The sequence below is a fragment of the Sarcophilus harrisii genome, chromosome 3 (assembly GCF_902635505.1).
Source record: "Sarcophilus harrisii chromosome 3, mSarHar1.11, whole genome shotgun sequence".
NCBI lineage: Eukaryota > Metazoa > Chordata > Mammalia > Dasyuromorphia > Dasyuridae > Sarcophilus > Sarcophilus harrisii.
The window spans coordinates 7,808,409-7,836,275 of NC_045428.1; the positions used below are offsets into that span (position 1 = coordinate 7,808,409).

At 40.6% G+C, this 27,867-nt stretch overlaps 1 protein-coding gene across 7 annotated transcripts in view; it reads right to left on the reverse strand.

The window, feature by feature from the left end:
• LPP (LIM domain containing preferred translocation partner in lipoma) overlaps window positions 1-27,867 on the reverse strand; it is a 626,695-nt gene that overhangs the window by 335,986 nt on the left and 262,842 nt on the right. For all 7 annotated transcript variants that reach the window (XM_031957434.1, XM_031957435.1, XM_031957436.1 and 4 more), the window contains one exon: window positions 18,466-18,578. In XM_031957434.1, coding sequence (XP_031813294.1) covers window positions 18,466-18,578 — 113 coding nt within the window. The remainder of the gene's footprint in view (window positions 1-18,465; window positions 18,579-27,867) is intronic.

Consider the following 27,867-nt stretch of genomic DNA (forward strand, 5'->3'; position numbering starts at 1 on the left):
CCAAGGTCTTTTCCTTTGGGATGCCCACCATAGCAACGTCCCTCCTCAATCTCCTTCTTTTCTGCTACAGCTCAGCACTGCCTTCCCCTACTCCTTCAGCTGCTTGCTCCCGAGCAATGGATGTGACTTTGGTTCTATGCTGCCCACTCTTCCCTAACGCCTTGCAGACCTCAGAATCTCTATCTCTGAACTGGATATGGCCCTTGTCTTTCATACAAATCCCTCTGGGTGTGACCAAGGCCATCACACAATGGGTTGGATTGTTTCGGGAAGATAGAGAAGCAGACCTGTTCAAACTTGGTTCTAATTGATTCATTAAAACAACACTTCCTTACCTCACAAAGGTAATTCTTTTCAAGGGGGAGGTATAATCAATGGAGCCCCACTGTTCCTGCTCCTGCGCCTCTACCCATATAAGTACTTCTTGTCTCCTAAGCAAGCATGTGGGTTCCTGGAGGGCAAAGACTAGGTTTGTTTGCGCCTACCTGCACAATGCCCCACACAATCCCTGGCCCATTATCAGATCCTTAATAAGAGCTTAGGAATGGCTGAAAGTGCCAAAGTGTTATCATGCCCTCTGTTCTGCCATTTGCAACCTCTGTGGTCAGAAGTAAGTTATTTACTCCCTCGGAGATTGTATAAAATATCATAAAGAAGAATAAACACGGCTAGGGTAAGAGGCAGCTTTGAACTCAGCCTTCCTGATTCCAAGCCTACCACTCTTAAACCAAGGGTTGTTGCTGTAACAGTCATATGGGAATGTCCATGTACAGAAGCTTGAGTAATCCCTGCCCAACATCTAGAGCTTCAGCTCCTCCTGCTTTAGCTAGCTAAAACAAAGATGGGAAATTAGAGACAAATTTCCCTAATGGAGATAGATGCAAAAATTTAGAGTAGTGGTCCTCAAACTTTTGTTCTCAATATCTTTATCCTATGAAAAATGATTGAGGATCTGTCCAAAGAGTTTTTGTTTATGTGGTTTATATAGTTATAGATATTGATCACATTAAAAAATAAAAACTAATTATGAATTTGTAGACTCTGAAAGAATTTCAGAGATTCCCAGGATGCTCTGGACCAGACTTTGAGAACCACTGATTTAGAGCAAAATTCTAGCAAGGCGATCACATCAGTAGATTGCAAGAATTATGCACTATGACCAGGTGTGATTTATACCATGAAAGTAGGGTTGGTTCACTGTTAGGAACACCTGCAACATAACTGATCACATTAATAAGAAAGCCAACAGAAATCATGTGATCTGAAAGACAGATGCTGAAAAGCTTTTTAAACAATAAAGCATCCATTCTTATTAAAGACACTAGAGAGCTAGGGAGTATTCCTTAAAATGAGAAGCACTCTCTGTCTAAAATCATCAGGAAGCATCATCTGTAATGGGGATAAACTAGAAACATTCCCATTAAGATCAGGGATGAAGCAAGGATACCCATTCAACACAGTACTAGAACTGTTAGCTTTTGAAATGAAAAGAAATAGAAATTGAAAGAATTAGAACAGACAATGAGAAAACAAAATGATGACTATTTTGCAGATGACATGATGTTATATTTAGAGAATTTGTAGCATCAGCTACAAAAGTTACTTGAAATAATTAGCAACTTTAGCAAAGTTGCAGGATATAGAGTTAAACCACATAAATCATCAGCATAGATAGTCATAGAAAGAAACTATGACCAACAAAGCCCAGCAAGAAGAGACAGAAAAAAAATCCATTTAAAATAATTATAAATAACATAAATTACTTAGGAGTCTACTTGCCAAGACAACCCCAAGAACTACATGAACACAATTATAAAATACTTTTCACATAAATAAAATCAGATCTAAATGATTGAAAAAAATTAACTGCTCATAGGTAAACCAAGTTAATATAATAAAAAAAAAGACAAGTCTGTCTAAACTAATTTACTTATGCAATACTATCCTTATCAAAGTACCAATATATATATATATATATATATATATATATATATATATATATATATATATATATATATATCTGATAGAATCTGATAGACAGCACCAGGCATAATGTCTTGTATACAGTAGGCCCAGATTAAAAGAGTGTTGAATTCAATGGAAGGTCACATGGTAGAATGTGCAAGTTCAAATTCAAAAATCCTGATTCTAAAACATAGTTCTTAGCATGATACCAACCAGATATTACAGAGAGCCAAGGGAAGGTTCAGGGTTCAGCGTTCCCACCTCCAGCACATGCCTCAAATTACTCTATGTTTACTTTACACATACTTTTCACGGATTTATACTGAACTTGTATTTATACAGATTGTGCCTTTCCCCAGGACAATGGAAGCTTCTTGAGCACAGGAGGCTGGGGTCCCAGCACAAGGGAGACCCCAAATCAATGCTCACTGGCCTGAACTGCAACTTGTATTTATCAGAGAGTTCACGGTTCCTCAGTAGAGCCTGCACTCCCTTTCATTCTCACGACCAGGATGTTGTTATCGGACAGAGATCTCTTAGTGAACAAGTGAGGAAATGGTCTGTTTCAATTTCAGTATCTTCCTCAAGCTTTGACTTTCTGAGGAGTCAGCACTTACTACATGTCAGGCAGGCACTGTGCTAAGGGCTGGGATGCAAAGAAAGGCAAAAGAGTTGTCCAAACCATCAAAGAACCCCCTTTTTAATGGGGGAAAGACATCCTGCACACAATTATGGGCAAATAATTTATCTGATTGATAATCAAATATTATATGAATAGTAAGAATAATTGATTTAACAAAGAAGTTCCCTAAAGAAGGCATCCTCCCATCCTATAACCAAGCCTCCCAATGTCCCGGCAGGTCTATTTCCACCCATCCCCACAGGGTAACATCCTAGAATCCTCTGCTGACCCCTCTGAGGACTAGGGTTGCTCCAGGGATCATTGTTCCTTGTCTTCCCACTTTTCAAGTGAAGACATCCTGAATTACCTGCAACCCCTCACCCGGCTCTCATGCTTCATGACTCAATGAGACTTTCAGTCACTCTCCAAGTGTACAAAGCCTCAATCTCCCTACTTCCCAAGCACTTTGGGGCAGGTCCCGTAGTTTTCTCTCCAAAGGTTACCCTCCAAGCCAACCATGCTGCCTAGCTGGGGTACAGAGTTCTGGCTGACGCCTGGAAGCAGATGGTCTCCAGTGACTCAGGAACTAAATACTTCTCCTGTTTGGGGGAAATGATTTCTGAGTAATAATCAAAAGAAATGCCGAAAAACAGTCAATTGACTCCAACAAGCCATGACAGAAAGTGAGTGTTAAAAGTGACATGTTTTTCAAACTTCAAAGAGTTGGCTGGGGCCGATTCGGGGGTGTTGTGGGGATATTTGAGCAAGGTTACAGCTGTAGCATCTCTGTGCCAGCTGATTGCCTTTTCACTGGCTAGAAAAAACAGAAATTAATACTATCTTCTAGAAGATAGATATCAAAAAAGGAAAAGAAGAAATAAAAGCCAAAGAAAATTCATGAAATATTTTCATTTCCTCTTCTGTTTTGTAACGAGGAGCTACTTCGTTCCTCTCACTCAATTTAATTCTCTGGGACAAATCACTGGGCTGCTTCCCGAGGAATTGCACGTTTACCTGATGGAAAAACTCTGCTATTTTTACAATTTTCCCCTTTTGCATGTTAAAAGGTTTTCACACAACTTAAGCTATTTCACAAAAAACTGGCTGTGCCAAACAGGCCAAGAAAACTCCCATGATGCCAGATGTTCCTGCTTCTTTAGAACATGGATAAAAAGTATGAATTATTCTGTAAGGTAGATCTTTCCCTGCACTTTCCCAAAATAAATTAAATGGTTTGATTTTAATCTAAAGCACCTCACTTCCTACCTGTATTCAGCTAACAACAACAATAGCACTATATATATATATATATATATATATATATAGAGAGAGAGAGAGAGAGAGAGAGAGAGAGAGAGAGAGAGAGAAAATGAGCACATTAAGTTTTACAAATCTTTCCCAAATGGCATTTCCTTTGGACTGAGAAAACATATTTAAAGGGAGGTTAAAACAAGTCAATAAATCCATAAGTGCCAAGCACCATGCCAGACATACAAGCACAGAGAGTGAAACAATCTCTTCTCCCAATAAGCTTATATTATGGGAGAGACAATGAGGACACATAAAAACACAGATTGTCCAAAAAGATTGGGACGATTTTTCACACACACACACTCACTCACTTAAAAGCAAAGTGATTCAAGAGGAAAGGCATGAATAGTTAGATGGCTCAGGAAAGGCTCATCATGCAAAAGATAGTGCCTGAGTTGCACCTTGAAAGGAATAGAGGGACTATGATAAAGGAGAATAAGGAAGGAAAGTTTTATCTGAGTCTCATTTTCTTTTCTAATCTGGGAAATGAGGATATTAATATCCATAGTTCCTACTTAAAGAGTTGTTGTGAGATTCAAATGAGGTCATGTCCAGGAATATAAGTAGTAAATAGGAAAGCACTATAGAATCTTGAGCTATATTATTATTGCTATCTGTTATTAATGCTGCCGAAGGCATTTTACACACACACACACACACACACACACACACACACACACACATCATTATCAACAAAGAAAACAACCCCACACTACATTGTAGGTGCTCAGTTTTTACAAGAAGGGAAACTAAAATTGTCCTTCCTTATTTAGTCCCTCCCTTCCACATTTTGTCTAGGCACTTTTCACATCTGGGCACAAAGAAGCAACTTTGAGCACCAGTTGTTCAGAGCTAGTATAACAACAGAAGAAAAGAATCATGGGTGGACTTCTCACTCTATGACAAATGGCCAAATGGTAAATATATTTCAAAAAAACAATTATGGAGGAAAAAGACTGGGCAAAATGCTTGAATATCTGGCTGGCAGAAATGTAAGTAATCTGTTCCTTGAGACAGACAAAAATGGGAAATTTGGTGGTAAGATTTCTATACTCCTAGATAGGGGTCATGGAATCAGTTGCCATAGTTTGGGGTTGAGAATTAAGTTTGGCTGTAGAAAGCACTTTAAAGACCATCCTTCCAGTCTTGAAAGGAGGACAAGGCAGTTTCTTCATCTTTTTAGGACTATTTCTCCACCTGAAGCAGGAAAAGCAGATATACTTACACCATAAAGCCAAAGGACATTAACTCTCAAGATTCTACCTTCTCAATGATTAGATCAGGAGAAAGAAGGAACCAGGAGGGACAACTGGATTGTATTCAACAGGTTTTCTGACCCAATCCATTCACCATCAACTAAGGAAACTGAGGCTTAAATAGGATAAAGAGATTTGCCGACATCTAAACAACTGGTAAGTGGTTGAACAGGGATTCCAATTCAGGTTCCATGAATCTAAGCAGCTATTATCATCATCCTCATCTTCATTCAATGTTTTAAGTCACTTTGGAGTTATTATTTAAGTATCACAATTGCCTGGAGTCAGTGATCCTATAGATATGAATGTGTTCACAGATTAGTAAATTGAGGATCAGAAACATTAAGCAAGTTATTCAGAGCTAGAAGTAGAGTAAGAATCTGAACCTAGGTTTTCTCTACTCTACAACTAGCAATCCAGGGATTGGTATTTTTCATCTTTACAGAGAAACTCGTCATCTAATTATCTCCATTTCCGATATCAAGGGTTGGCCATCCATTGGTTCCCATTCATATTGTCACATGGATAGATGCCAGCCAAGCTCCACCAGACTATTTAATTTGCACAATTGACAACAATGAGGAAATTATCCAAAGAAGCCATTTAGGTGGAGGAGCAGAGAGAGTGGTGGGCCTAGGTTGGGAGAACTTTACATTTAGAGAGCATCAGATGATTACTAGCTGTATCAGTGTCTTCATTTGTATAAAGATCATGATAATTTGTATAAAGATCATGATAACAGCATCTACTTAGCAGAGTTGTTGTGCTAATCCAATGAGATAACATTTCGAAAATGCTTTGTAAACCCTAAAGAGCTATAGAAGTATATTATTGCTACCATCATCCTTACTCTCCATCATCCAGATCATAGAAACCTGCCACTGAGGAGATGACCTGAACAATGATCTTCTCCAATCTCTCAGGTTGAATCATAAGAAATGGAGAGTAATGATTAAAAGGACCTATTCAATATCACACAGTGAGCCAAAGGCAGAGGTGGGTTTGGCTAAGAACCAAGGACTCGTGGGTAGCAGGTACATGCTAGGAAAAAACAAATGACACTAAAATAAAGATGTCTTCTGGCAGAAGAGGAACAACATGATTCTCAGAATTGGGCCCCAAAATTCAGAATCTAGGATCAGCTCTTCAATCAGTTGCTGATATGGCCTAAAAGAGTGATCTACATCCCATGGAAAGACACACATCAGGAGGTCTGGGACCAAATCCTGCTTCCCAAGTAATCACATGGGAGTCACCAAACTTCTCTGGATTTCAGTTTCTACCTCTTAAAAATGTGAGTATAAAGAGCTTCCCAGTTCACATGGCAGCATTGCCCTAAAGATGGAGTGAGACCACAGTAGAAAAGGATGTAAAATCTTTAGAGCAATTCACATGGCACCTTTTCCAAGCAACTATATGGTATACAAAAGGTCAACAGTCTTAAGATGATGTACAATTACTCATTTAGTCTACAGGATCTCTACATTTCCCACCTGCTCCAGATGCCTCACAGCAATAGAAAGGTGACTGGTTCTTGAAGGGGGGGCCAGAAGGATGGCATTTCTGGCAGGCTCTTTCAGGATGGAAAACTGTCCTTTAGAGGCCCTAGTGATGGAGGGCATTCCACTCATCTGGGTACCAGCCCAGCAAAGTTCCCAGGAAACCATCACTAGCTTAGTAGCCAAGATGGAATTCTTTCTTACAGACATTATTGACTAAAGCACAGAAGGATTTGGTGGAAAGCCACCCCCCCAAAAAAAATTGCTAAGTGTTTGTAGGTGCTAAATATTGCAAATACAAAGATGATATGGAAAGCATCTCTGCCCTCAAAGGGCTGACATTGCTCTGGGGAGTGTGGGGGGTACAACAGTTGCACAAGACATGCTAGGACTGACGGTTCCTTCGTGCATGGAATGGATGAAGTGGGGGAAGGCACAGAAGGAGAAAGTGTGTAGAGACACAAGAACATGCAGAATAATTTCCTAGGAGAGATCCATGTTGTGGTGGGAAGACTCACTCCCATCAGCCTTATTAATCTCTAATCACCAAAATGTGGACAGGAAATGTCCAATAACAAGTACGTGTACTCAACCTCCGTGGGTGGAGAAACAATCACTAATAACTAGCACTTCAGAGCATCACAGACCCAGGGATCTGGAGCTGGGAGGGACATTAGTGGGCACCCAGTTCAATCCCCTTATTCAGCTAGGAGGAAATTGAAGGCCAATCGATTTGTTCAGTGACAGTGGGAAAGCTCAAGGAAGGCTTGGAACCCAATTATGTCCAGAACCAGTTCTCCTTCCATTGCACCACATTTCCTCCTTCTTCTCATTACAAATGTTTCTATAAAGTAATTCAGGCCAATCCAAGCAATGAAGGAAGTCCACTAAACCATGTATACAGAGGAACATAGGGGGAAAAAGTTCCCGTTCCCGTTCCCTGCAGCTGGTGATCTGCATAACTACTTCAGCGTGATTGCTAAGGCCATAATTGGACTTAGCCAGTAATAAAGAATAAAGTGACTCATTTCTCTATTAACTGAGCAGCAAAGGAACTTAGAGCATCACTGTGGCTGCTTCTGGTCTTGTTAAAAGACTCGAGGGACGGCACCATGAAGATTAAACGAGACTGAATTCTAAGGCAGGAATACCGACATCAGGGGGTTAGGGGCAAGGGGCCTTTGGGAAGCCGTGTCTCATTACCAGAGTCCTTTAACATCCCAGCATCTACGGACATCATAATGAAAATGCTCTCCACTTCCAGAGAGAGAACTGGGGAACTCTGAGTGCAGACAAAAGCAGACTTAATTTAGACTTTTTTTCTTGCTTTTTGGGTACGTTTTCTTTTGCAACATGGCTAATGGGAAACTACTTCTTACACAACTTCACATGTATGATCAATATGAATTGTTTGCTTTATCAAGGGATGGAGAAGGGGTGGGGGAGAATTTGGAAATCAAGATGATTTTTAAAAAGTGAATATTATATATTGGATTACTTGCCATCTAGGGGAGGGGGGAGAAAAAGGGGGAGGGAATTGGAACATAAGGTTTTGCAAGGGTTAATGTTGAAAAATGATCCATGCATATGTTTTAAAAATTAAAAGCTTTTAAAAAAAGTTAGTTTTTGACATATAATTGTGCAATATTTAACAAAATTAAAAAATATAATTAAAAAACAAGGCATCATAAGTCACACATTTTCCATTACCTCTGGGGTTCATAAGTTCTCACCTAGTTTTCCTAAGAGGTTGTTCCTTGAAGATTGGTCTATGGTTATGTGTAAGTACATAGACAAGAGGTGGCTAGGCTTGGAGTCAAGAAGAAGTCAATTCAAATGTGTCCTTTCTAGTTAAGTGACTGTGGCCAAACCACTTAACTTATGTGCCTCAGTTTCTTCATGTGTAAATGGAAATAACATTAATGCCTACCTCATTATGAGAACCAAATATGATGATAATTATAAAGAGCTTAGCACAGTGTCTGGAGCATAGTATAAATTACACATAAAGTAAACTATTATCTTATAAGAAAGGGGAGAGAAACAGAGAGAGACAGAGATAGACACAGACCAGACAGAGACTTGAAAATATATAGATATGTGAATAAGTATCCTTAATTTCTTAATAATTTGAATTTTCCTGTATAGAAAATTAAATGTGAATGAAGAATAAATTTACCAAAAGAAAAATGATCTTTAAAGACATTATTTCTAAAATATATTGAGAATTGACTCAAATTTATAAGAATACAAGCCACTGATAAATGGTCAAAGGATATGAACACAATTTTCAGATGAAGAAACTAAAACTATTTTTAGTCATATGAAAAAATGTTCTCAATCACTGATTACAGAAATGCAAATGAAGACAACTCTGAGGTAGCACTACACATCTCTCAGATTTACTAAGATGACAGGAAAAGATAATGATGAATGTTAGAGGGATGTGAAAAAACTGGAACACTGATACATTGTTGGTGGACTGATCCAGCCATTCTGGAGAACAATTTGGAACCATGCCCAAAGGGCTTTCAAACTATGCATACTCTGATCCAGCAGTGTCTCTACTGGGCCTGTATCCCAAAGAGATCATAGAAGAGGGGAAAGGACTCACATGTACAAAAATGTTTGGGGCCCTTTTTATAATGATAAGGAACTAAAAATTCCTCATCAGTTAGGGAATGGCTGAATAAGCTATGGTATATGAAGGGAACGGAATATTATTGTTCTATAAGAAATAATGAGCAGGATGATTTCAGAAAAGCCTGGAAAGACTTGTATGAACGGATGCTAAGTGAAGTGAACAGAACCAAGAGAACACTGTACATGGTAACAATGACACTATGAGATGACCAACTGTGATGGACTTGGTTCTTTTCAACAATGAGATGATTCAGGCCAATTCCAAAAGACTTGGGATGGAGAGAGCACTCAAAGAGAGGACGGGGGACTGAATGTGGATCAAAGCATAGTATTTCCACCTTTTGTTGTCGTTTGTTTGCTTGGTTTTTTTCCTTGTATTTTTTTCCCCTTTTGATCAAATTTTTCTTGCCCAGCATGACAAATATAGAAATTTCTTTAGAAGAATTGCGAAGCAAGGTTTCACAAAGGTGAATGTTGAAAACTATTTTTGCATATTTGGATTTTGTATTTGGAAAAATGAAATACTATTTTTAAAAAGTACAATCATCTTTATAAACCATTAATATCTTATAGCCATTTGTATAATGGGAACTAATATCATAAGTGTACTTAAATTTTCTGGAAAGATTTGAAATATGTATCATTTGTGGTGGCTCTAACTCCAGCCCAGAACCCAACAAAGCCCCAGAAAGGTATATGAGGGATGTAGAAGACTCTTGCCCAAAATGACTACTCAGAGAAGAAATAGAAAACAAAAAATAGAAAACAGAAAAGTTGTTTGTTGAAACCTCCGGAGGATAAGCCATTCCATCATGAGATAAGAAAGAGAAAGCTTGTGGTAGGAGGGCTAAAGAAGTAGTAAAGATACACGGCTTTTACACAAGAGATTACATCACAAGTAAGAGAGCACTGAGAAGGGGAGGGGGAGGTATCTAATTGGTTGTTGCTATTTGGAGGGATTGGAATGGAAGGTTTCAGGGAAATCTCCTGATTTCTAGGAAACAGAAAGTCAGGCCTTTAGGCTTAATCAAGCAGATAGTGGTCCAGCTAATAGACTAAATATCGATAAATGTCAAATACTGATAAATGTCATCAGCTCATGTTAAGTAAATATGTTTCTAGCTGGCCAAGGTTACATATGGGCCTGCACATATTATACGGGTCACAGGGGAAACACAGACATAATGAAAATAAAATACAGAAAAAGAATTCATCCATTCCTGTAAGTTCTTCACCTTATCTCTCTATTATACACAGGTAGGGTCCAGTTCAATATTCAAGAAGGACTAGGTCCCCTGTCAAGCTCTAAAGAAATATGTCAAGTATCCCAGTTTAACCAGCAGTCATCAGGATAGAGAGAGAGCAAAGTGTGGAAAATGTTATCCCTGGAAAATTCCATGTCCTATAACAGGAGATGAGTCTGAAAACAGTCTGTCAAACATGGAACTGTAAATTCACTGGCATGGGGATTCTCTTTACCAATGCAATCACTCAATCATTCAATCAGCTTTCATCCAGTCCTTGGAGTGTGCCAGGTACTATGCTAAGTGCACAGTTTAAAAAGAACTGGAAAAAAGAAGGCTCTTAAGATTAATTTTGGTTTCAACCGAATTGGATAAGAAGATGAGTCTTTGATCTTTCCTGAAACACATTTGTTTAGCAATTTAGAGTTGGGAAGGACTGGAGAGTCGATCTAATTCAAACCCCTCAATTTAATCATCAGGAAACTGAGATTCAGAAAGAAATATCACCTTCCCATGATCATACCTGGTAAGTGTCAGGGGAAGGATTTAAATGGGAGGAAGGAAGAAAAGACAGAAGGGCAGAGGAGGAGGAGAGAGACAGTCACACATGAAGGGGAAGAGACACAATTGGGCTTCATAGCTATTTCTTCCAGATTCTGTCTTATCCTTATTCTTAGCCACTTTTCCATGCTGCTTTCCTTCCATTAGTATAATCTTATATGTGTGTGTTCATGCGAATGTACTTGTACTTCCATTTTGGTTTCCCTTTTTTAATACAAACATACAGATAGATACATAGATACATAAATACATAGATGATGGATGGATAAACAGAAAGATAGACATGCTGGGTAAATGATAGACACAGACAGAACAGAGACAGACAGACAGACAGATAGATAGATGTATGGATGGATAGATGTATGGATAGATAGACAGAATTATTAGTTTTAACACATTCATGTATATGGAGCAAATGTAAAGCCTGGATGTGTGGGACCATGCCTGAGATCACCCTGGTGTGCCAACATGTAGGCTTCGTAACCTGGAGGGCACTGGTACTTTTGTAAATGCCTTTCAGCTTTCTGATTCATAGTCAGGGCCACAACTTGGGAAAAGGGAGGATGAAATTATACCCCATTACTTATTGAGAGTCACAATGGGGTAGGGATGAAAGCACTGAAGACAAGGTTCAGTGTGAGCCTTCCAAGAAAGGAGAACTTCTTTCCTCGCTGGTTCCCGGGAGGGCACCTGTCACCTCCAGGAGCAGGACTTCCTCCAACAACTTTCCTTGATCACTCCCCACCCGCCTCCTGCGACACAGATTGGGTAGCAAATCCTTATCCTTTTGGTTGATCCTCCCCGGCCTTTGGGTGCAATCCTCTAGTGCCAAAGACAAAGCAACATGTTCTGAAAGATGAGGAGCCCTCACCTCCCAGCAGCAACAGGCTGCATCTATTACCTTCATGTTTGTGCCTTAGGATCCTGAGCTGTGTCTGGGAGCTTGGTTCTGCTCTTTGACCATCGCAGCCTGAGAGTGGGGGGCTCCATCCTTGTCTGCAAGTTAGACCTATCTGATTGGAGATGCCCGCCATTCAGAGAGACTTAGCCACACTGCAAAGGATTGGAACCCAGGGAGCTCCCTGACCATGCACCAGGCGGCCTCCAATTTGAAGCAGCAGGTAGCAAGTAGACAAACTGCAGACTTTTCTAGAGTTTGGCTCAGTTTGGCTTTCTCAACAGTGGAGTGAGGAGGGAAAGAAGGATTATCTCTTTTGTGTGGGGAAAAATATCCCAGCTCAGAACGGCTGAGCAAATTCTCCCCGACTCCCTCCTCTTGCTTTTTCTCCTTTGCACAGACCCTAGGATTCAGCTCTCCTGAATTCCTCAAACACAATGATTTCTATACATCATCTCCTCCTCGGAGATTCAGAGTAACTCATGGAGGTTTTTTCCCCCTGAGACAATTGGGATTAAGTGACTTGCCCAGAGTCACAAAGCTAGGAAGTGTTAAGTGTCTGAGACCAGATTTGAACTCAGGTCCTCCTGAGTTCACCTTTAGGACTGGTGCTCTATCTACTGCACCACCTAGCTGCCCCTGGGGTAGATACTTTCAGAGAGAATTATCATAGCAAACTAAAATTCAGAAAACTGAATAAATGGTAACAGTAGAATTTGAACCCAGGAATCACCAAGTGCAGTGCTTTGTCTAAAACAAGGGGATTCTTAACTTGGGGGTCATGAACTTAGGAGAAGGAGGTAGGAAGAGAAAAAAAGAGAGAAGAAAAAGGGAAAAAGAGAGTAAAAATCAGGAAATAAATGAGGGAAAGAGAGAGAAAAAAAGAGAAAGGGGGAGAAAGAGGGAAAGAAAGAGGGAGAAGGAAAAGGAGGGAGGGAGAGAAGAGGAAGAAAGAGACAAAGAGAGAAGGAAGGAGAGGAGGAAATAGAGATATTTATATCTAGAGAATAGAAAGATGAAAGAAGGATGATGATTATCCTTTGTAACCCTATGGATTTTGTTTTCTGAACTTGAACATAGTATTCTAAAACAGCGCTCCCAAGGTCCCACCAGACTTCTCAAGAGTCTCAGAACATTATTAAGATAAAGATCCCTTAGCCTTTTCAAACACAATCCTGGTGGCTCCTTCTTCCGGAGCTATCATCCATCCACGGCTGTCCTCAGAGCTCTCCTCTGCAAGTCTCCACACCTCATCAGAAAGCTCGTCATTGCTTCTCATCAAGTAGACGAGTTGGGAAAATAAAATAAAATCAAGTCTAATTCCCAGTAGAAGGGAGTGAGACATCACAGGTTTAGAAGTGGACCAAGAGCTCAGAGGCCACAGAGTCCAGTCTGATCCCCTTCTAGATGACAACACAAGACTGAGAGAGATGGACTTGGTTAAGGTCGCTCATCTCATAAGCAGAAGAGTCACCATTGCTCCAAGTCCAGCTACCACTCTTGGAAAATGCTGTTCCTGCTCTAAATCAACTAGTGGCAGCAAAATGGCAGACAGGGGAAGAGCATTGATATTAGAGCCAGGAAAGCCTGAATTCAAATCTAGCTTCACTAGCTGTGTGATCCTGGGTGGGTCACTTATTCCTGTTTGGCTTAGATTTCTCATCATAAAATGAGCCAGAGAAGTAAATGTCAAAATCCTCCAGCATCTTTGCCAAGAAAACCCCAATGGGGGTCAGACAAATTGAAAGAACCAAATCACAGAAAAACCTCTAAATCACTCAACAATCTCCAAGTATTTATTAAGCCTCTATTATGTGTTTGGCACTAGGGGTGCAACAACAAAGGAAGTTTTAGGAAAAAAAATCACTATAGATGGTGTCACTGAGAAACTGGCAGTGGGAAGAAAAAAGGGGAAGGAGAAACCATTTCCTGAAACCCTGAGCTCATCGGTTATGCTCGTAGTCAAATCGTACACATTAGTTTTAGCTTGATCAGCAAATGCAAAGTGAGTTGGCAAAATGGGTGGACTTGGAGTCAGTAAAGCCCGAGTTCAAATCCCCCCCTCAGACACTTGTAAGCTATGTTGTCCCACGAAATTTACCTGACCTCTCAGATCCTCAGTTTGCTCATTGTGAAACAGGGATAATAAGAGGTTTATTGAGAGAATGACTTGACACAGGACATTTCAAAAAGGGTCTATGGATGAAGCTTTTCACATGAATCTTTGTTGCTCTTCTGTAGATGTAAAAATGGGGTTGTTATTGAGGTGTGTGTGTGTGTGTGTGTGTGTGTGTGTATGTGTGTGTTGCATTGTGTTATGTGATAGGTTTGTGTGTTTGTGTGTGTATTATTTACAAGAACTTTACAATGGAAAAAAGAAAAAAGCGGGCTGGAAGTTAAACACTTCTGTCTCTTTTGTTTGCTTTTTATGATAGTCAATAAGCAGGATGCAGGGGCCCCAGGTGGCCGGTCCATCACCTATCATAGAGGACTTGGATCTAAAACAATGGGGTTCAAATTTAACTTCTTATAATAATAAGCTGGTTTATCAAGGGAACGTCTCTAAAATTTCCCCAAGTCATCCTTGTCTCTGATTTCTTGGCCAATTCACAGGAAGGTTGCATCCATTAGTAGAAGGAATTGCAACACCCACAAATACCAGCTCCTTGGCTTATTAACTCCAAACTTAGAAAGAAACAACTTTTCATTTCAGGAAGAAGTGCATGGCTTGACGTGTTGGAGAGAACCTTGAATTTCTCTTAAGAGAACTTGGGTTCAAAATCAGCTTTTGCTACTCACTCTCTGAGGATACTTAGTACCTACCATTTTACCACTGGATCTCCCTTCCCTTATCTGTAAAGTGAAGGCATTGGAGAAAATGATCCCTAAAGTCCTTTTTAGTTCTAAATCCACGATCCCTCTCTGTAGCCCAAGGAAATCATAAAGAAGGGAAAAGAACCCACATGCACAAAAATGTTTGTAGTGGCTTTTTTATGGTGGAAAAAAATTGGAAAATAATTAGATTCCATCGTCTGGGGAATGACTGAATAAGTTGTGATATATGAAGGTAATGGAATATTATTGTTCTATAAAAAGGGATAAACAAAATGATTTTAGAAAGAGCTGGAAAGGTTTTGAACGGATGCTGAGTGAAACAAGCAGAACCAAGAATAAATTGTACACAGTGACAGCGAGATTGTACAATGATCAACTATGAAAGATGTGGTTCTTCTTAGTGGTTCGGTGATCTAAAGCAATCCCAATAAACTCTGGCTAGAAAATGCCATTTGTAGTCAGAGAAGTTTGGAGATTGAATAAAAATCAACAAATATTGTGTTCATTTCTTTTTTCTGTCTTATTTTTCTCTCTCTCATGGTTTTTCCTTTAATTCTGATTTTTCTCTACCAACATGATTCATAAATCTGTATTAAAAATTAATATACATGTATAACCAGAAAAAAATAAACCAATAAAAAATAAAAATAAACAAGGATTAAATCCATAATCCCAGGAATAAGGAACACACACAACATATGAATGTCACCCTTAATTCATCAAAAGGAAAGTGAACAGCTCCCTCCTCTCTGTCCATTGATATCTTGCATCTGACATTTATTAGGCCTGTGACCTTGAGAGACTGACATTTCCTCTCAGCCCCTGTCTCAGTGGCCACATAAATAAAATAAAGAGATTGGATGATGGGTTTTCAAGTTCCTTCTAAATAAATCTAAATTGCTAAGCCTTCTCTCTGTCTCTACCTCCATCTTTCTCTATGTTGGTCTGTGTCTCTCTTTTTGTCTCTGTCTATATCTCTCTTTTCCTTTCCTTTGTTTCTCTGGCAGTTCCATTAAAAAAAGAAAGAAAAAAACTGACCAAGACAAACTTTCTATCGTGCAGCTACAAGGGACCCAAAGTCTCTGAAAATGCTGCTGCTTCTTACAAATCCGTACCTCCCTGAAGTCCCCCTCTTTTTTTCTGGATGCTATCATCAGATGACTCACAGACAAGAACACTAGCCTTCTGACAGTCAGGCAGGGTCCACGGTGTCCTACCGCCTGCCTAATAAAAATACCCAGCCATACCACTGACCCACATATTGAAGGTTTGAAGGACAAAATAATCCCCAAAGAATCTGTGGCTGTCATGGGCTCAAACAGACTTGTAAACTTTCCAGGGCTTGCTGACCCAGGGCCTCAGAGGCACCCAAAAAAGGGCTGGCAGACTTCACAACTTTAGTCACCACTCTGGTATGTTTCCATGGAAATCTGTCTTGATAGAGAAATCTGACCACTCCAAGGTCATGCATTCTGGCTGGGTAATAAGTGAGGACCACAAGGGCCTCGGGTTGATTTGGTTTTGCTTGTAAGGGGGTTTTGGGGAGGCGCCAGGGAAGGGGAAAGTCTATGATCAGAGCTCTTTGAGCCACCCTGACAGCCTATGCAAAGTCAAACATATTCAAAGGTGGGCAAAGTCACATTAGGCACAGGATATTGAGACACTGTGGTACAGAATAAGAATCTAGCGTTGGGAATTATAACCCAAACTCTTTATTTTCTGAGAGAGCTGCCACATTAGTGAATAGTCCAGCTTTTCACCTGGAGAACAGAGGAATGGCCAAAATGAGACAGGGGTCCATTATTCTAGTTTATTTCCAGGATTTGAATCACCTCACACTGTTCACTCCATCCTGGGTCTTAATCTAACGGCCTTATCAGGCCCAGGAAGCTGGAACTCTCCATTTGCACATATTGTACGCGCCCCATTCCGATGACGATCGTGATCAGAAGCCCTCCATCATGATCGGGGAGAAGCGGTGCTGACTAAGAGGAAAGCATCCCTTGTAGGGGCAGCCACAGCCCCACCTGTAGCTCCCCACAGCTGACCGGGACGAGGCAAGTTTGTACAATCTGTGCTCTCTGGGATTAAGATAATATCCAATGCATTCTGGTCATATATGTAATTGTAGCATTGTTCCAATTCGATTGAAATGACAGCATTTAATCACATGCTAGTTTTTAGAAGTCACGGCTCTAAAGATGATCGGGTGGGGTCAGCATAGAGCGTAGCGGCCAACAGGTCAAAGATGTATATTTTGTTCTGGGAGAACTAATCCCCAAACCAATTAGATTCCCATTAAAACTGCAAAGAATTATGAGCAAACATGAAGCACCAATTATTTGTTAGGCTCCAAGAACAGAAAGACTGTTCTTACAACAAGCCAACTTCATTTGTTGTTTATTCCTAACCATGGAGAGAGAGAGAGACAGACAGACAGAGACAGAGAGACAGACAGATAAAGAGGCAGACAGAGAGAGAGAGAGAAACAGAAAGAGAAAAATAGAGAGAGAGGGAGGGAAGATGAACATAGAAAAAACACAGAAAGATAGATACATACATAGAGACAGATAGATAATTAGATAGATGATGTATGTATGGATGGATAGAAAGGTAGACGGATGATGGATGAATAAATAGACAAGATAGACACATTCAAAGAGGTAGATAGATGATGGATAGATGGAGAAATAGACAGATATATAATTAGATAGATGATGGATGGACAGATAAATAGGTACGTAGATAGATAGGTAGATGAATGATGGACGGACAGATAGACGAGAGATATATACATACATAGATGGATGGATGGATAGGTTGATACAAATATATTTATTCATTCATGGTTTGTTTGTTTATTAATCTGCTTTTTCTTCTTCCGTGTAAAAGATGAGGGAAAATGGGATATGATGCTACCACACTATTGATCATTTCCTACAGGCAGTACTTTCCCTTTGACAAAGATAAATTCTGGAAACCACCACTCAGCAGCTTGCCACCAGTGACCTTGCCCAGAACAAAGCCGAAACCATCAAACAAAGCAAGATCTCCAAAGGAAAAAATCTCCTTGCGTGCCCAGAGCCCTTTGGAAGCGGCTCTCCTCAGTGCCTCAGGCAGGAGAAGTCCTCCGTGAGCCGCTGCCTGCCTCACTCTGGCCCACAAATGCTTCTGAAGGGCCGTCAGTGACTGAGAAGCACGGAAATTCCAGGCCCACATTCAGGGCCTCCACATCGGAGTCTCCCTTCTGCTGACAGACGCCATAATCCTCATCCACTTACCAGAAAATGAAAAGCAACTTTTGTGGTCAAAGAAAACAAGCAGCAGCAGTGGACTAGAAACTGCCCCAGGAAAGTGAGAAGTTGCACTTGTCCGATTTTCTTCCTAAATAACCACGCTGTGGTCCAAACCAAACCGGGGCATGCAGGGGGCCGGGACGCCAACGTGCAGGGCTCACAAACTGCTGGCGTCGGGAGGGCCGAGAGTTGGGCGTCTGCAGCTAACTAAGAGGTGTTGATGGGTTTGAAATGCTCCCCTTGACTGTTTCCCGCTGCCCATCCCTCCCAGGAGCACAGTTACTGAGGGTGGTGCTTTCTGAGAAGGACTGATCACCACAGGGGCCAGAACTTACCTGCACATTGAAAACACCTTCATCGAGTGGCGGAGGCGGCGGGAAGGAGCCCGAGCCAGGGGCCACGCTGCCAAGGTCGTCCAGAGGGGGAGGCGGAGGGGGCAGAAAGTCACCTGGAGCCAAGAGAAACACACACGTGGTTAGGATGGACCATCTCACCTCGCTTCTTTGCTGGCAGCAACGTGACTTACTTGGTCTTTTCCTACTCTCAAGACTTACTGTCTCCAAGTAACAATTGAAAAGACCCTGAGTTTGGAGTCAAACAAAATGGGAGGGGATGGAGAAGGAGGAGGAAGAAGAGGAGAAGGGGATGGGGGGAAGGAAGAGGCAGAGGGCAAGGGAAATGCGGAAGAGGAATGATGCCGAGAACTCAAATTTATATGGCATTTTAAGATCCCAAAATGATTGACGTTTATCACCTTTGCCCTCATGTCAGTTTAAAACTCAGTACTGCTGCTAACTCCCCGTGGGACCTTGGCCAAGGTCATCTCCTTGGGTCCCTGTTATCTATTTTTTACCATGAACATCATGTCCTTTCCCACTATAAATTCATAGTCCTAAAATTTCTATAGCCTAGGATCCAAGACAGTCACCTAGGAACTCTGAAGCAAATTTCAAGGGATTAATTATAATTAGAAAATAATGAGTAAAGTCCATTTTCTCAAGAACACCTAGTGTTTTTATGACTGTGGGGTGATTTGTCTTTTAATCAGACAAAGAAATAGGCAGTTTTGAGTGCCTACTATGTTCCAGGCCCTGCTCAGTACAAAGATGGATGGGAAACCATCCCTAGTCTCCGGGAACTTTCTGGTCACCAGGGTGAAGAGCCTGCTCTGCATTGGAGTGACGACGTCCCCTTCTCTTCTTCTTCTTCCTCCTTCTCCACCCTCCTCCCATGTTGTTTGACTCCAAACTCAGGGTCTTTTCAATTCTGTTATTAGAATTATTATCTATTGGTCATGACACTGGGTCAGAGTTAAGTCATTGGGAGGGCACATTTTAAATGTCCCTCCTTTAAATGCAGGGGAACCTGGCCCTTCTCAGTGCAGTGATTCATCATTTTATTTACTTAAATATGTACACATACACTCAGAAATGCACATACACATGCCCAGGGGTCTGAGGCTGGTGTCTTGGAGAGAGGGCCTTTCCCATACAGACTGTACGATCCCACCTCTGGGTGCTATTCAGCTCTCAGACTGAGGGATACTGGGACTCTGAGCTGGTCTCAAAAGCACACAAGGAGCCCAGGTAATTATCTGGCTTCCCCGGCCTGGGAGGAATGCCTTCTTAGGAACAGGAAAGAAAATGGCCACTCCCGCTCTGTCTGAAAGGGGGGCCTGCCCCTGTCCCGACACTGGCTCACCCCGGGCCCTGTTTCTGGGAAAACCACAGATTCTCTATTCACAACCCGTGTCCTTGCTCCCCAGTCATTCTTTTCCCAGCATTTTTTGCACTTTTCCCGACGCCCCTGCCTTTCCTGAACGCCAACCTTGCGGAAGGTGAGCTTCCAATCTCTTACGGGGTGGGAGGGGCCCCGCTTGGACCACTCTGGCCTACCCACGTCTGTGACTGCCAAGGTCCTCAGCCGACCTCCAGAACTGGCCGCGGCCAGGCTGGGCCATTGTGCAAGGCCTCCCTCACCAAAATTCCACTGGTCTTGGGGGCCCTGTCAAGCCCAGATGATGAATGACCATGAATTTCATTTTACCGTTGGGCTGACAAATGGCATTTCCAGAAGGGGTGAAAGGGCGGGGACCCACAGGACCAAATTGTTACCAATTCAATTCAGAGGATAATAGGTTAATCTGTGAAGGGAAAGAGGGAGAAATTCTCCCACTTTGTACATGGATTTTTTTTCTCCTTTCTCAAACATTTTTCTTGCCTTGATTTGACCCCTCGGCATACTAGAAACCAAGGTAAAAGGAGGCACTGCTGGGGAGTCACCAAGAGTCCTGGGGAGGATCCAACTCCTAGCTAAGGGCAGCAGCACAGACAAAACAACTGATGTCAAGAGCAGGTGGTGAAAGAGGAAAGCATTTTAAGTAGATGCAGAGCCCCCCTCCTTCCTCCCAAAGAAGAGAGAGAGAGAGAAAGACAGTGCTGATCTGATCATAAGCTGTAGAGCATGTACAGGGAGGGTTGCTGCTGGGATTGAAAATTTAAACATAAACAGAGAGACAGGAGAGAGAGAGAGAGAGAGAGAGAGAGAGAGAGAGAGACAGACAGACACAGAGAGAGAGAGAGAGACAGACAGACAGACAGACACAGAGACAGAGAGAGAACACTAGCATTGTTGTAGTACTTTGAGGTTTGCCAAAACAATTTACAATAAGACATGAGGATATCATAGAATTTCTCGTACATGGAAGGGACCGCAGAGACATTCTAGTCACAACTAAATCAGAACAAGACTCATATTTATAAAATAATTCTAATAAAAAGAGCACTGAAACTGAAGTCAAGAAGAACTGAGTTCAAATCTAGTCCCAATCACTTACTAGCTATGTGACCCTGGACAAGTCAACCTGTTTGTTTCAATTTTCTAATCTGTAAAATGAGGGATAATAATAGAACCTACTTCTCAGAGTTCTTGTAAGTATCAAATGAGAGAATAATTGCCAAGTGCTTACAAACCAAGATAGCATCTGGAAAATTCTGGCTTATATTTTTGATGAGGATAATGATAAGGAGAAGGAGGAGAAGGAGGAAGAGGAAGAGGAGGAGGAGGAGGAGAAGGAGAAGGACTTTTGTGGGTAGTTCCCTCTTTAAGTTAGAAATGTCTTGATTTAGAATAAAGCTAAATTTTTTTTTTCAAAAGCTTCTAGTAAACCTGTGCCTAAAATGCAGAGTACATTATTTTTCACTAACAAATACAACATTGAAAAAGTCACTGCATGCCCAGCCAAGAAGGTGGACCATACAGGAGAATAATAAACACAGCTTTCCCTAGAGCACACCACCTGGTGAGAGCCAGAAATGTATAGATGCCCAGAAGACTCTCAGAAAACAGCTGCATAAAAAACCTGAAGCTTGGGACAAAGCCCTGTCCACTGGCAGCAGACCCCACCTGAGCATACACTCAAAAATCAAGAAATATGCTGGGAAATGAAGAAATTAAAAAAAAAAAAAAAAAAAGAATTCTGACCATTGAAAGTTGCTATGGTGACAAGGAAAATCAAAACACACACTCACTAGAAGACAACAAAGTCAAAATTCCTGTATTGAAAGCCTCAAAAGAAAGAAAGAAAGAAAAGAAAAAAAAGCCTCAAAAAAAAAAAAAAAAAAAAAGACTTGGTCAGACTATAGAAGAGTTCAAGAAGGAATTTAAAAATCAACAAGAAAGGTAGAGGAAAATTGAAAAGAGAAAAGCACGTGATATGAGACAATCATGAAAAACAAATTAACAGCTTGGTAAAGGACACAAACTAAAGAAAAAAATATCTTAATAAACAGACTAGGGCAAATGGTAAAAAGAACAAAAATTCACTGAAGAGAAGAAGTTCTTCAAAAGTAGAAATGGCCGAATGAAAGAGTTACAAAAGCTCACTGAAGAAAATAGTTTTTTGAAAGTTAGAATTAGGCAAGTGAATACTACTAAGTCTATCAAGAAACAAACAAAATCAAAAGAATGAAAAAATAAAAGAAAATGTGAAATAACCTATTGGAAAAGAATTAAATGGAAAATACAACCAGGAGAGATAATTGATTAATTATTGATTATCTGAAAATCATGATCAAAAGAAGATCCTAGATAGAAACATTTAAGAAATTATTAAGAAAAAATGCCCTGATATCGTAGAAACAGAGTAAAATAGAAACTGAAAAACTACACTGATCACATCCTGAAAAGCATCCCAAAATAAAAACTCCCATGAATATTATAGTCAGATTCCAGACCTCCCAGATAAAGGAGAAAATACTGCAGGCAACCAGAGAGAAACAATGCAAATATCAAGGAGCCATAGTCAGGATCACACAAGATTTAGCAGTTTCTACATTTTATGATCAAAGGGCTTAGCATATGATTTTCTGTAGGGCAAAAGAGCTAGAATTACAATCAAGAATTATCTTTACAGCAAAACTGTGCATAAGTATTTGGGGTGGGGGAAGAATGGACATTCAATGAAATAGAGGCTTTCAAAGATTCATAATGAAAAGACCAGAGTTGAATAGAAAATTTGACTTTGAAATACAAGATACAAAAGAAAAAATATATATATAAACAGGTCAGAGAAATCAAGAGATTCAATAACATTGAAATATTTAAATTCCTGTGTAGGGAAATGATATTTATAACTTCTAAAAACTTTTTTATTATTAGGGCAGTTAGAAGTGGTGTATAGAGACAGAAAACAGAGGCGTGAGTTAAATGTGAAGATATAATTATCTTTAAAAAAAAATTAAGAGATGAAAAAGATGAATGCACTGAAAAAGGGGGTGGTAAAGGGTAGAATTGGATAAATTATCTGACATAGAAGAAGCCTGAAAGAGATTTCAGAGAGGAGGAGGGAAATGAGGCAGCACATGAGCCTTACTCTCACCAGAATTGACTCAAAGAAGGAATAATAAACATATTCTGTTGAGAATAGAAATCTATCTTATCATAAAGCACTCTAAAAAAAGGAAAGGAAAGGAAAAAGAAAAGAAGGGAATAAGAGAAGGGAGGGGATGGGAGTTGATAAAAAGGAACCACAGTTTGGCAGAGGTAAAAGTCAGAAGCAAACGTTTCTGAAAATAAACAGGTTAATTTCTAGTCATATGAAAAGGTTCTCTAAATCATTAATGATAAGAAAAATGCAAATTAAGCCAACTCTGAGGTACCACCACACACCTCTCCGATTGGCTAAGATGACAGGAAAAGATAATGACAAATGTTGGAGGGAATGTGAGAAAACTGGAACACTGATGCTTCGTTGGTGGAGTTGTGAAATGATCCAACCATTCTAGAGAGTAATCTGGAACTATGTCCAAAGGGTTATGCAAACTATACACCCTTTCATCCAGCAGTGCTACTATCGGGCTTATATCCCAAAGAGATCTTAAAGGAGGTAAAGGGACCCACTTGTGCAAAAATGTCTGTGGCAGCCTTTTTTGTAATGGCAAGAAACTGGAAACTGAGTAATTGCCCATCAGTTGGAGAATGGCTGAATAAGTTATGGTAGATGAATGTTATAGCATAGTATTGTTCTGTAAGAATTGATCAGCAGGATGATTTCAGAGAGACCTGAGGAGGCTGAACTAATGCTGAGTGAAGTGAGCAGAACCAGGAGAGCATTGTACATGGCAACAAGACTATACGATGATCAATTCTGATGGACAACGTGGCTCTTTTAAATAATAGATGATTCAAGCCAATTCCAATGATCTTGTGATAAAGAGAGTCATCTGTATCCAGAGAGAAGACTGTGGGAACTGAATGTGGATCACAACATAGCATTTTCACTTTTTTTGTTGTTGTTTGCTTGCAATTTAATTTCTTTCTCATTTTTTCCCTTTTGACTTGATTTTTCTTGTACAGCAAGAAAATTGTATAAAATATGTATGCATATATTGGATTTAACATATATTCTTATCATGTTTAACATATATTATTTAACATATATAGGAGAAGAGATAGAGGGAAGGGGAGGAAAATTGGAACACAAGGTTTTGCAAGGGTTAATGTTGAAAAAATTAACTATTCATTTGTTTTGAAAAGTAAAAACTTTAATAAAAATGTTTATGGAATTAAAAAAAAAAAAAAAAGAAAGGTCTTTACCAGAAAAAAAAGAAAGAAAGAAAATAGACAAATTAAAAGGAGATAGTAGAATAAATAGAAGGGAAATAGGATATAAAGAAATATATAGCTGATAATCATTACTGTGAAAAAATTGTGATGAGTTTCTCTGATAAAGTTTTCATTTCTCATATATAAAGTCAAATTTATATTTAAAAAAAGAGCTATTCCTCAAATGATAAATGTTCAAAGAATATAGTTTTCAGACAAAGTAATCAAAGCATCTAAAGTGATTTAAGATGCTCTAAATCACTATTGATGAGAGAATTGCAAATTAAAGTGACTCTGAGCTACTACTTCAAACCCATCAGATAGGCTTGTATGAAAAAGAAGATATAGACAAAATAAAAGGGAAAGAAAATGGCAAATGTTGGAGGGGATGTGGAAAAATTAAAACACTAAGGTGCTTTTTGGTGAAATTGTATACTGATACAATAATTCCAGATAGAAACTTGGAAGTATAGCCAAAGGGCTAAGCTTATCCTTTGACTGAGTAATACCACTACTAAGTTTGTGTCCAAAAGAAACCAAAAACACACAGGAAAAAAGATCTATTTGTACAAAATTGTATAGCAGTTCTTCTAATGGTGGCAAAGAATTGGACATTGAGATGATGTCCATCAATTGGGGAACGACCAAACAAGCTATTACATATGATTGTGATGGAATACTTCTGTGCTTCAAGAAATGATGAGCAGGATGCTCTCAGAAAAAATCTAAAAGACTTACATGAAGTGATGCAAAGTGAAATGAGAAAAAGCAGAAGAATACTGTATACACAAATAGGAATATGGGAAATAGATGTACTATGAATAGCTTATCTATTCTCAGCAATATCAGTGATTCAAGACAGTTCTTGAAGATTTATGATGAAAGGTGCTGTCCATCTGCAGAGAAAGAACTGGTGGAGCCTGAATACAGATCAAAAATAGTTTCTTTTTACTTTCTTTTTCTTGTGTGTGTCTGTGTGTGTATGTGTTTTCTTTCACAGAATGACTTACATGGAAATGTATTTTGTGTGATTGCACATATAAAATCTATGTCCAATTCTCTGTCTTCTCAATGTAGGGAGAAGAGGGAGAATTTGGAACTAAAAAAAAAAAAAAAAAAGTTAAAATTTTTAGAGGTAATTTAAATTGAGAAAAAAGAAAATGTGAAAAATGAATTCCTAGTGGCTCATTCCCTCAAAATGACCCTGGAAGGCTTCTTGTCAAAGAGGCAGCATCACATGGACATGTACTAGCTTATAAGAAGAGACGAGTTAGGTAATACTTAAGTCCTAAGCTCAGCTGGAAGTTCCCTGACTTATGTAAGAGGTAGAAAATTAAGAAAAATGGCCAAGGGGTTGGGAAAGAGAACATACCCACTGTTCTCCTAAAGGAACCGAGACTCTTTATTGCCAAGAAGTGAGAGATGACTTCCTCACCAATGGCTATATGGCTCTTCACTTCCTTGAGACACATCTGTTTCCTCATGGCAAGGGCCAACAGTCCAAACCCCAGTGTGAGGAGATGTGGTTTGGCTACAGCTCCATGGAAAGAGCCAGTCTGAGACTCTCCTCTGCTGAGCTGATCCCACTGCTAGGCCCAGAACATGGCTCCTGTGTGTCTCTGAGAGGCAGGTGAAGTGTCAAAGTAGAATACAGGTGGAGGAAAACCGGCCATTGGGATGAGATTTGGTCTAAGGAACAGGGCTAGAAGATGGTTTTACTGAAGGAGCTGCCCAAGGTTTGCAATCACAGAGGACACAAGCGGGGATACTGAGGAGCTTTCCAAGAAGGACCAATAGGCAGAGTTGCAGTTGCAGGTAGACCAGGGTTGGTGCACCTGTACAAGCCCATTTGAGCAGTCTGTTTGAGTGATTGGTTTTTACTTTATTTTAAGAAAAGGAGATAAATCTGAATCCTTTGTACCTGAGAGCCTAGCTTCCTCCAAAGCTGATCTCAAGCACCATCCACTGCAACAAGAGTCTTCTTCCTCCTTCCAGCATCCAATGCTTTCCCTGACCAACTTCCTTACATTAACACACACACACACACACACACACACACACACACTCACACACTCTCTCTCTCTCTCTCTCTCTCTCCTCTCTCTCTCTCTCTCCCCTCCCATCCAATAAAACACAAACTCCTTGAGGGAAGGGCTTCTCATCTTTGGTTTGCTATCCCTAGTACACATAGTAAGTGCTTAAGAAATGCTTGTTGCTCAGTTTCCCAGAAATCATGAGTGGACCAAGGTTCAAACAAACCCAGGACCAAGCCACAACAACAACACTAAAAAAATAAAAAACAACCTCCCAGCCTCCACTCCCCAGTACAGTCTGGACAGAGTGTCTCCCAGAGAGAAAAGGACCCATTTGAAGCACCTCTTGTTGCCTTTCGAATCTATTCACTTAGCGCCGGCTTCGTCTACATAAAAGCACCAAATTGCTGTGATCTGCTCAAAATGTTTCCGTTTCCATGGTGCTTACTGAGTAAGCCGTTCCGACTCTGCCTCGGCTCTGCAGCTAATGAATGGGGCAGCTCCGGAGGAGTTATTTAGTCTTTCTGAGCCTGCATGGCCCCTCTGAAAAACAGATAGAATAACCTCGGCCATGTCTGCCATGAGCAGCCCAAGAGAAAGCCCCATGCAAACCAGAGCAGGAGCTATGGCTGCTGGGTTCTGTGAACAATTAACCTCCTTTGGGCACAGTGACTGGTGAGGCAGGGCAGAAGTCAAAGAATCACCGAAGCTCGGAGCTGGAGGGGAGCTCAGAGGCAAGAGGCTGATACATGACATCGCTGACCCCCAGGACAAGAAGTTAAGCACGTCCCGTTCAAATGCTTGTGACAGCCAGGGCTCCCACCATCCACTTCAGCTTTTGTGAGTGCAGTTCGACCATATCTCTGCTCTAGCAAAGAAGCTCCAGTGGCTCCCTCTGACCTCCAGGATAAAGGCCAAACCAGAGTGCTTTTCTCCCCTGCCCCTCCTGCCCCTTTCCAGTCTTTTTGCTCATTATTCCTCCCTGGCTTAGTCTCACAGGATCCCTGACACGTGACCTTTTCACTGCCTGTCTCTCTCCACCTCTGCCTCCTTGCTTCCTTCACATCTCACCTTCTCCCTCTCCCAGCCCTTTCTACTTCTAGGCACTTCTCCAATTTATACTCTTATGTACATGGTTGTTCCCGTGTTATCTGTGGATTTTTTGGAGCTGGGACCATTTTTTGTGTTATTTTGTATTGTGAGCATGGACACACAGAAACACAAAATGAATGCATGTTGACTTGGCTTGAACGTGTGAGCCTTCTAAACCTTAAGTGAGATGTGAAAGACCTGCTTCCAAAACAGTCCATTCTACCTAGTGACCAGAAATAGTTCCCTGCTTTCTCCCATTGGTCCCGATGAGATTTTCTGGAACTAAGCAAAGTCAAATCCTACTTTGTTGGTGATCAGTAGGAAACCATCCCTTCCCTCCTTGGTCCTCTCTTCTTCTGGTCCCTCCAATGGCCTGTTGGTTGTATGAGCCCCTTGTGGCTTACCTGCTCCCTCCCTTAGCTGGCCTCCTCTGGGCTCGTTCCCAGATGTGGATGCAGAACTCCAATCAGACAATCACCTGCCCCACTTGGGGCACTGACTCTTAAT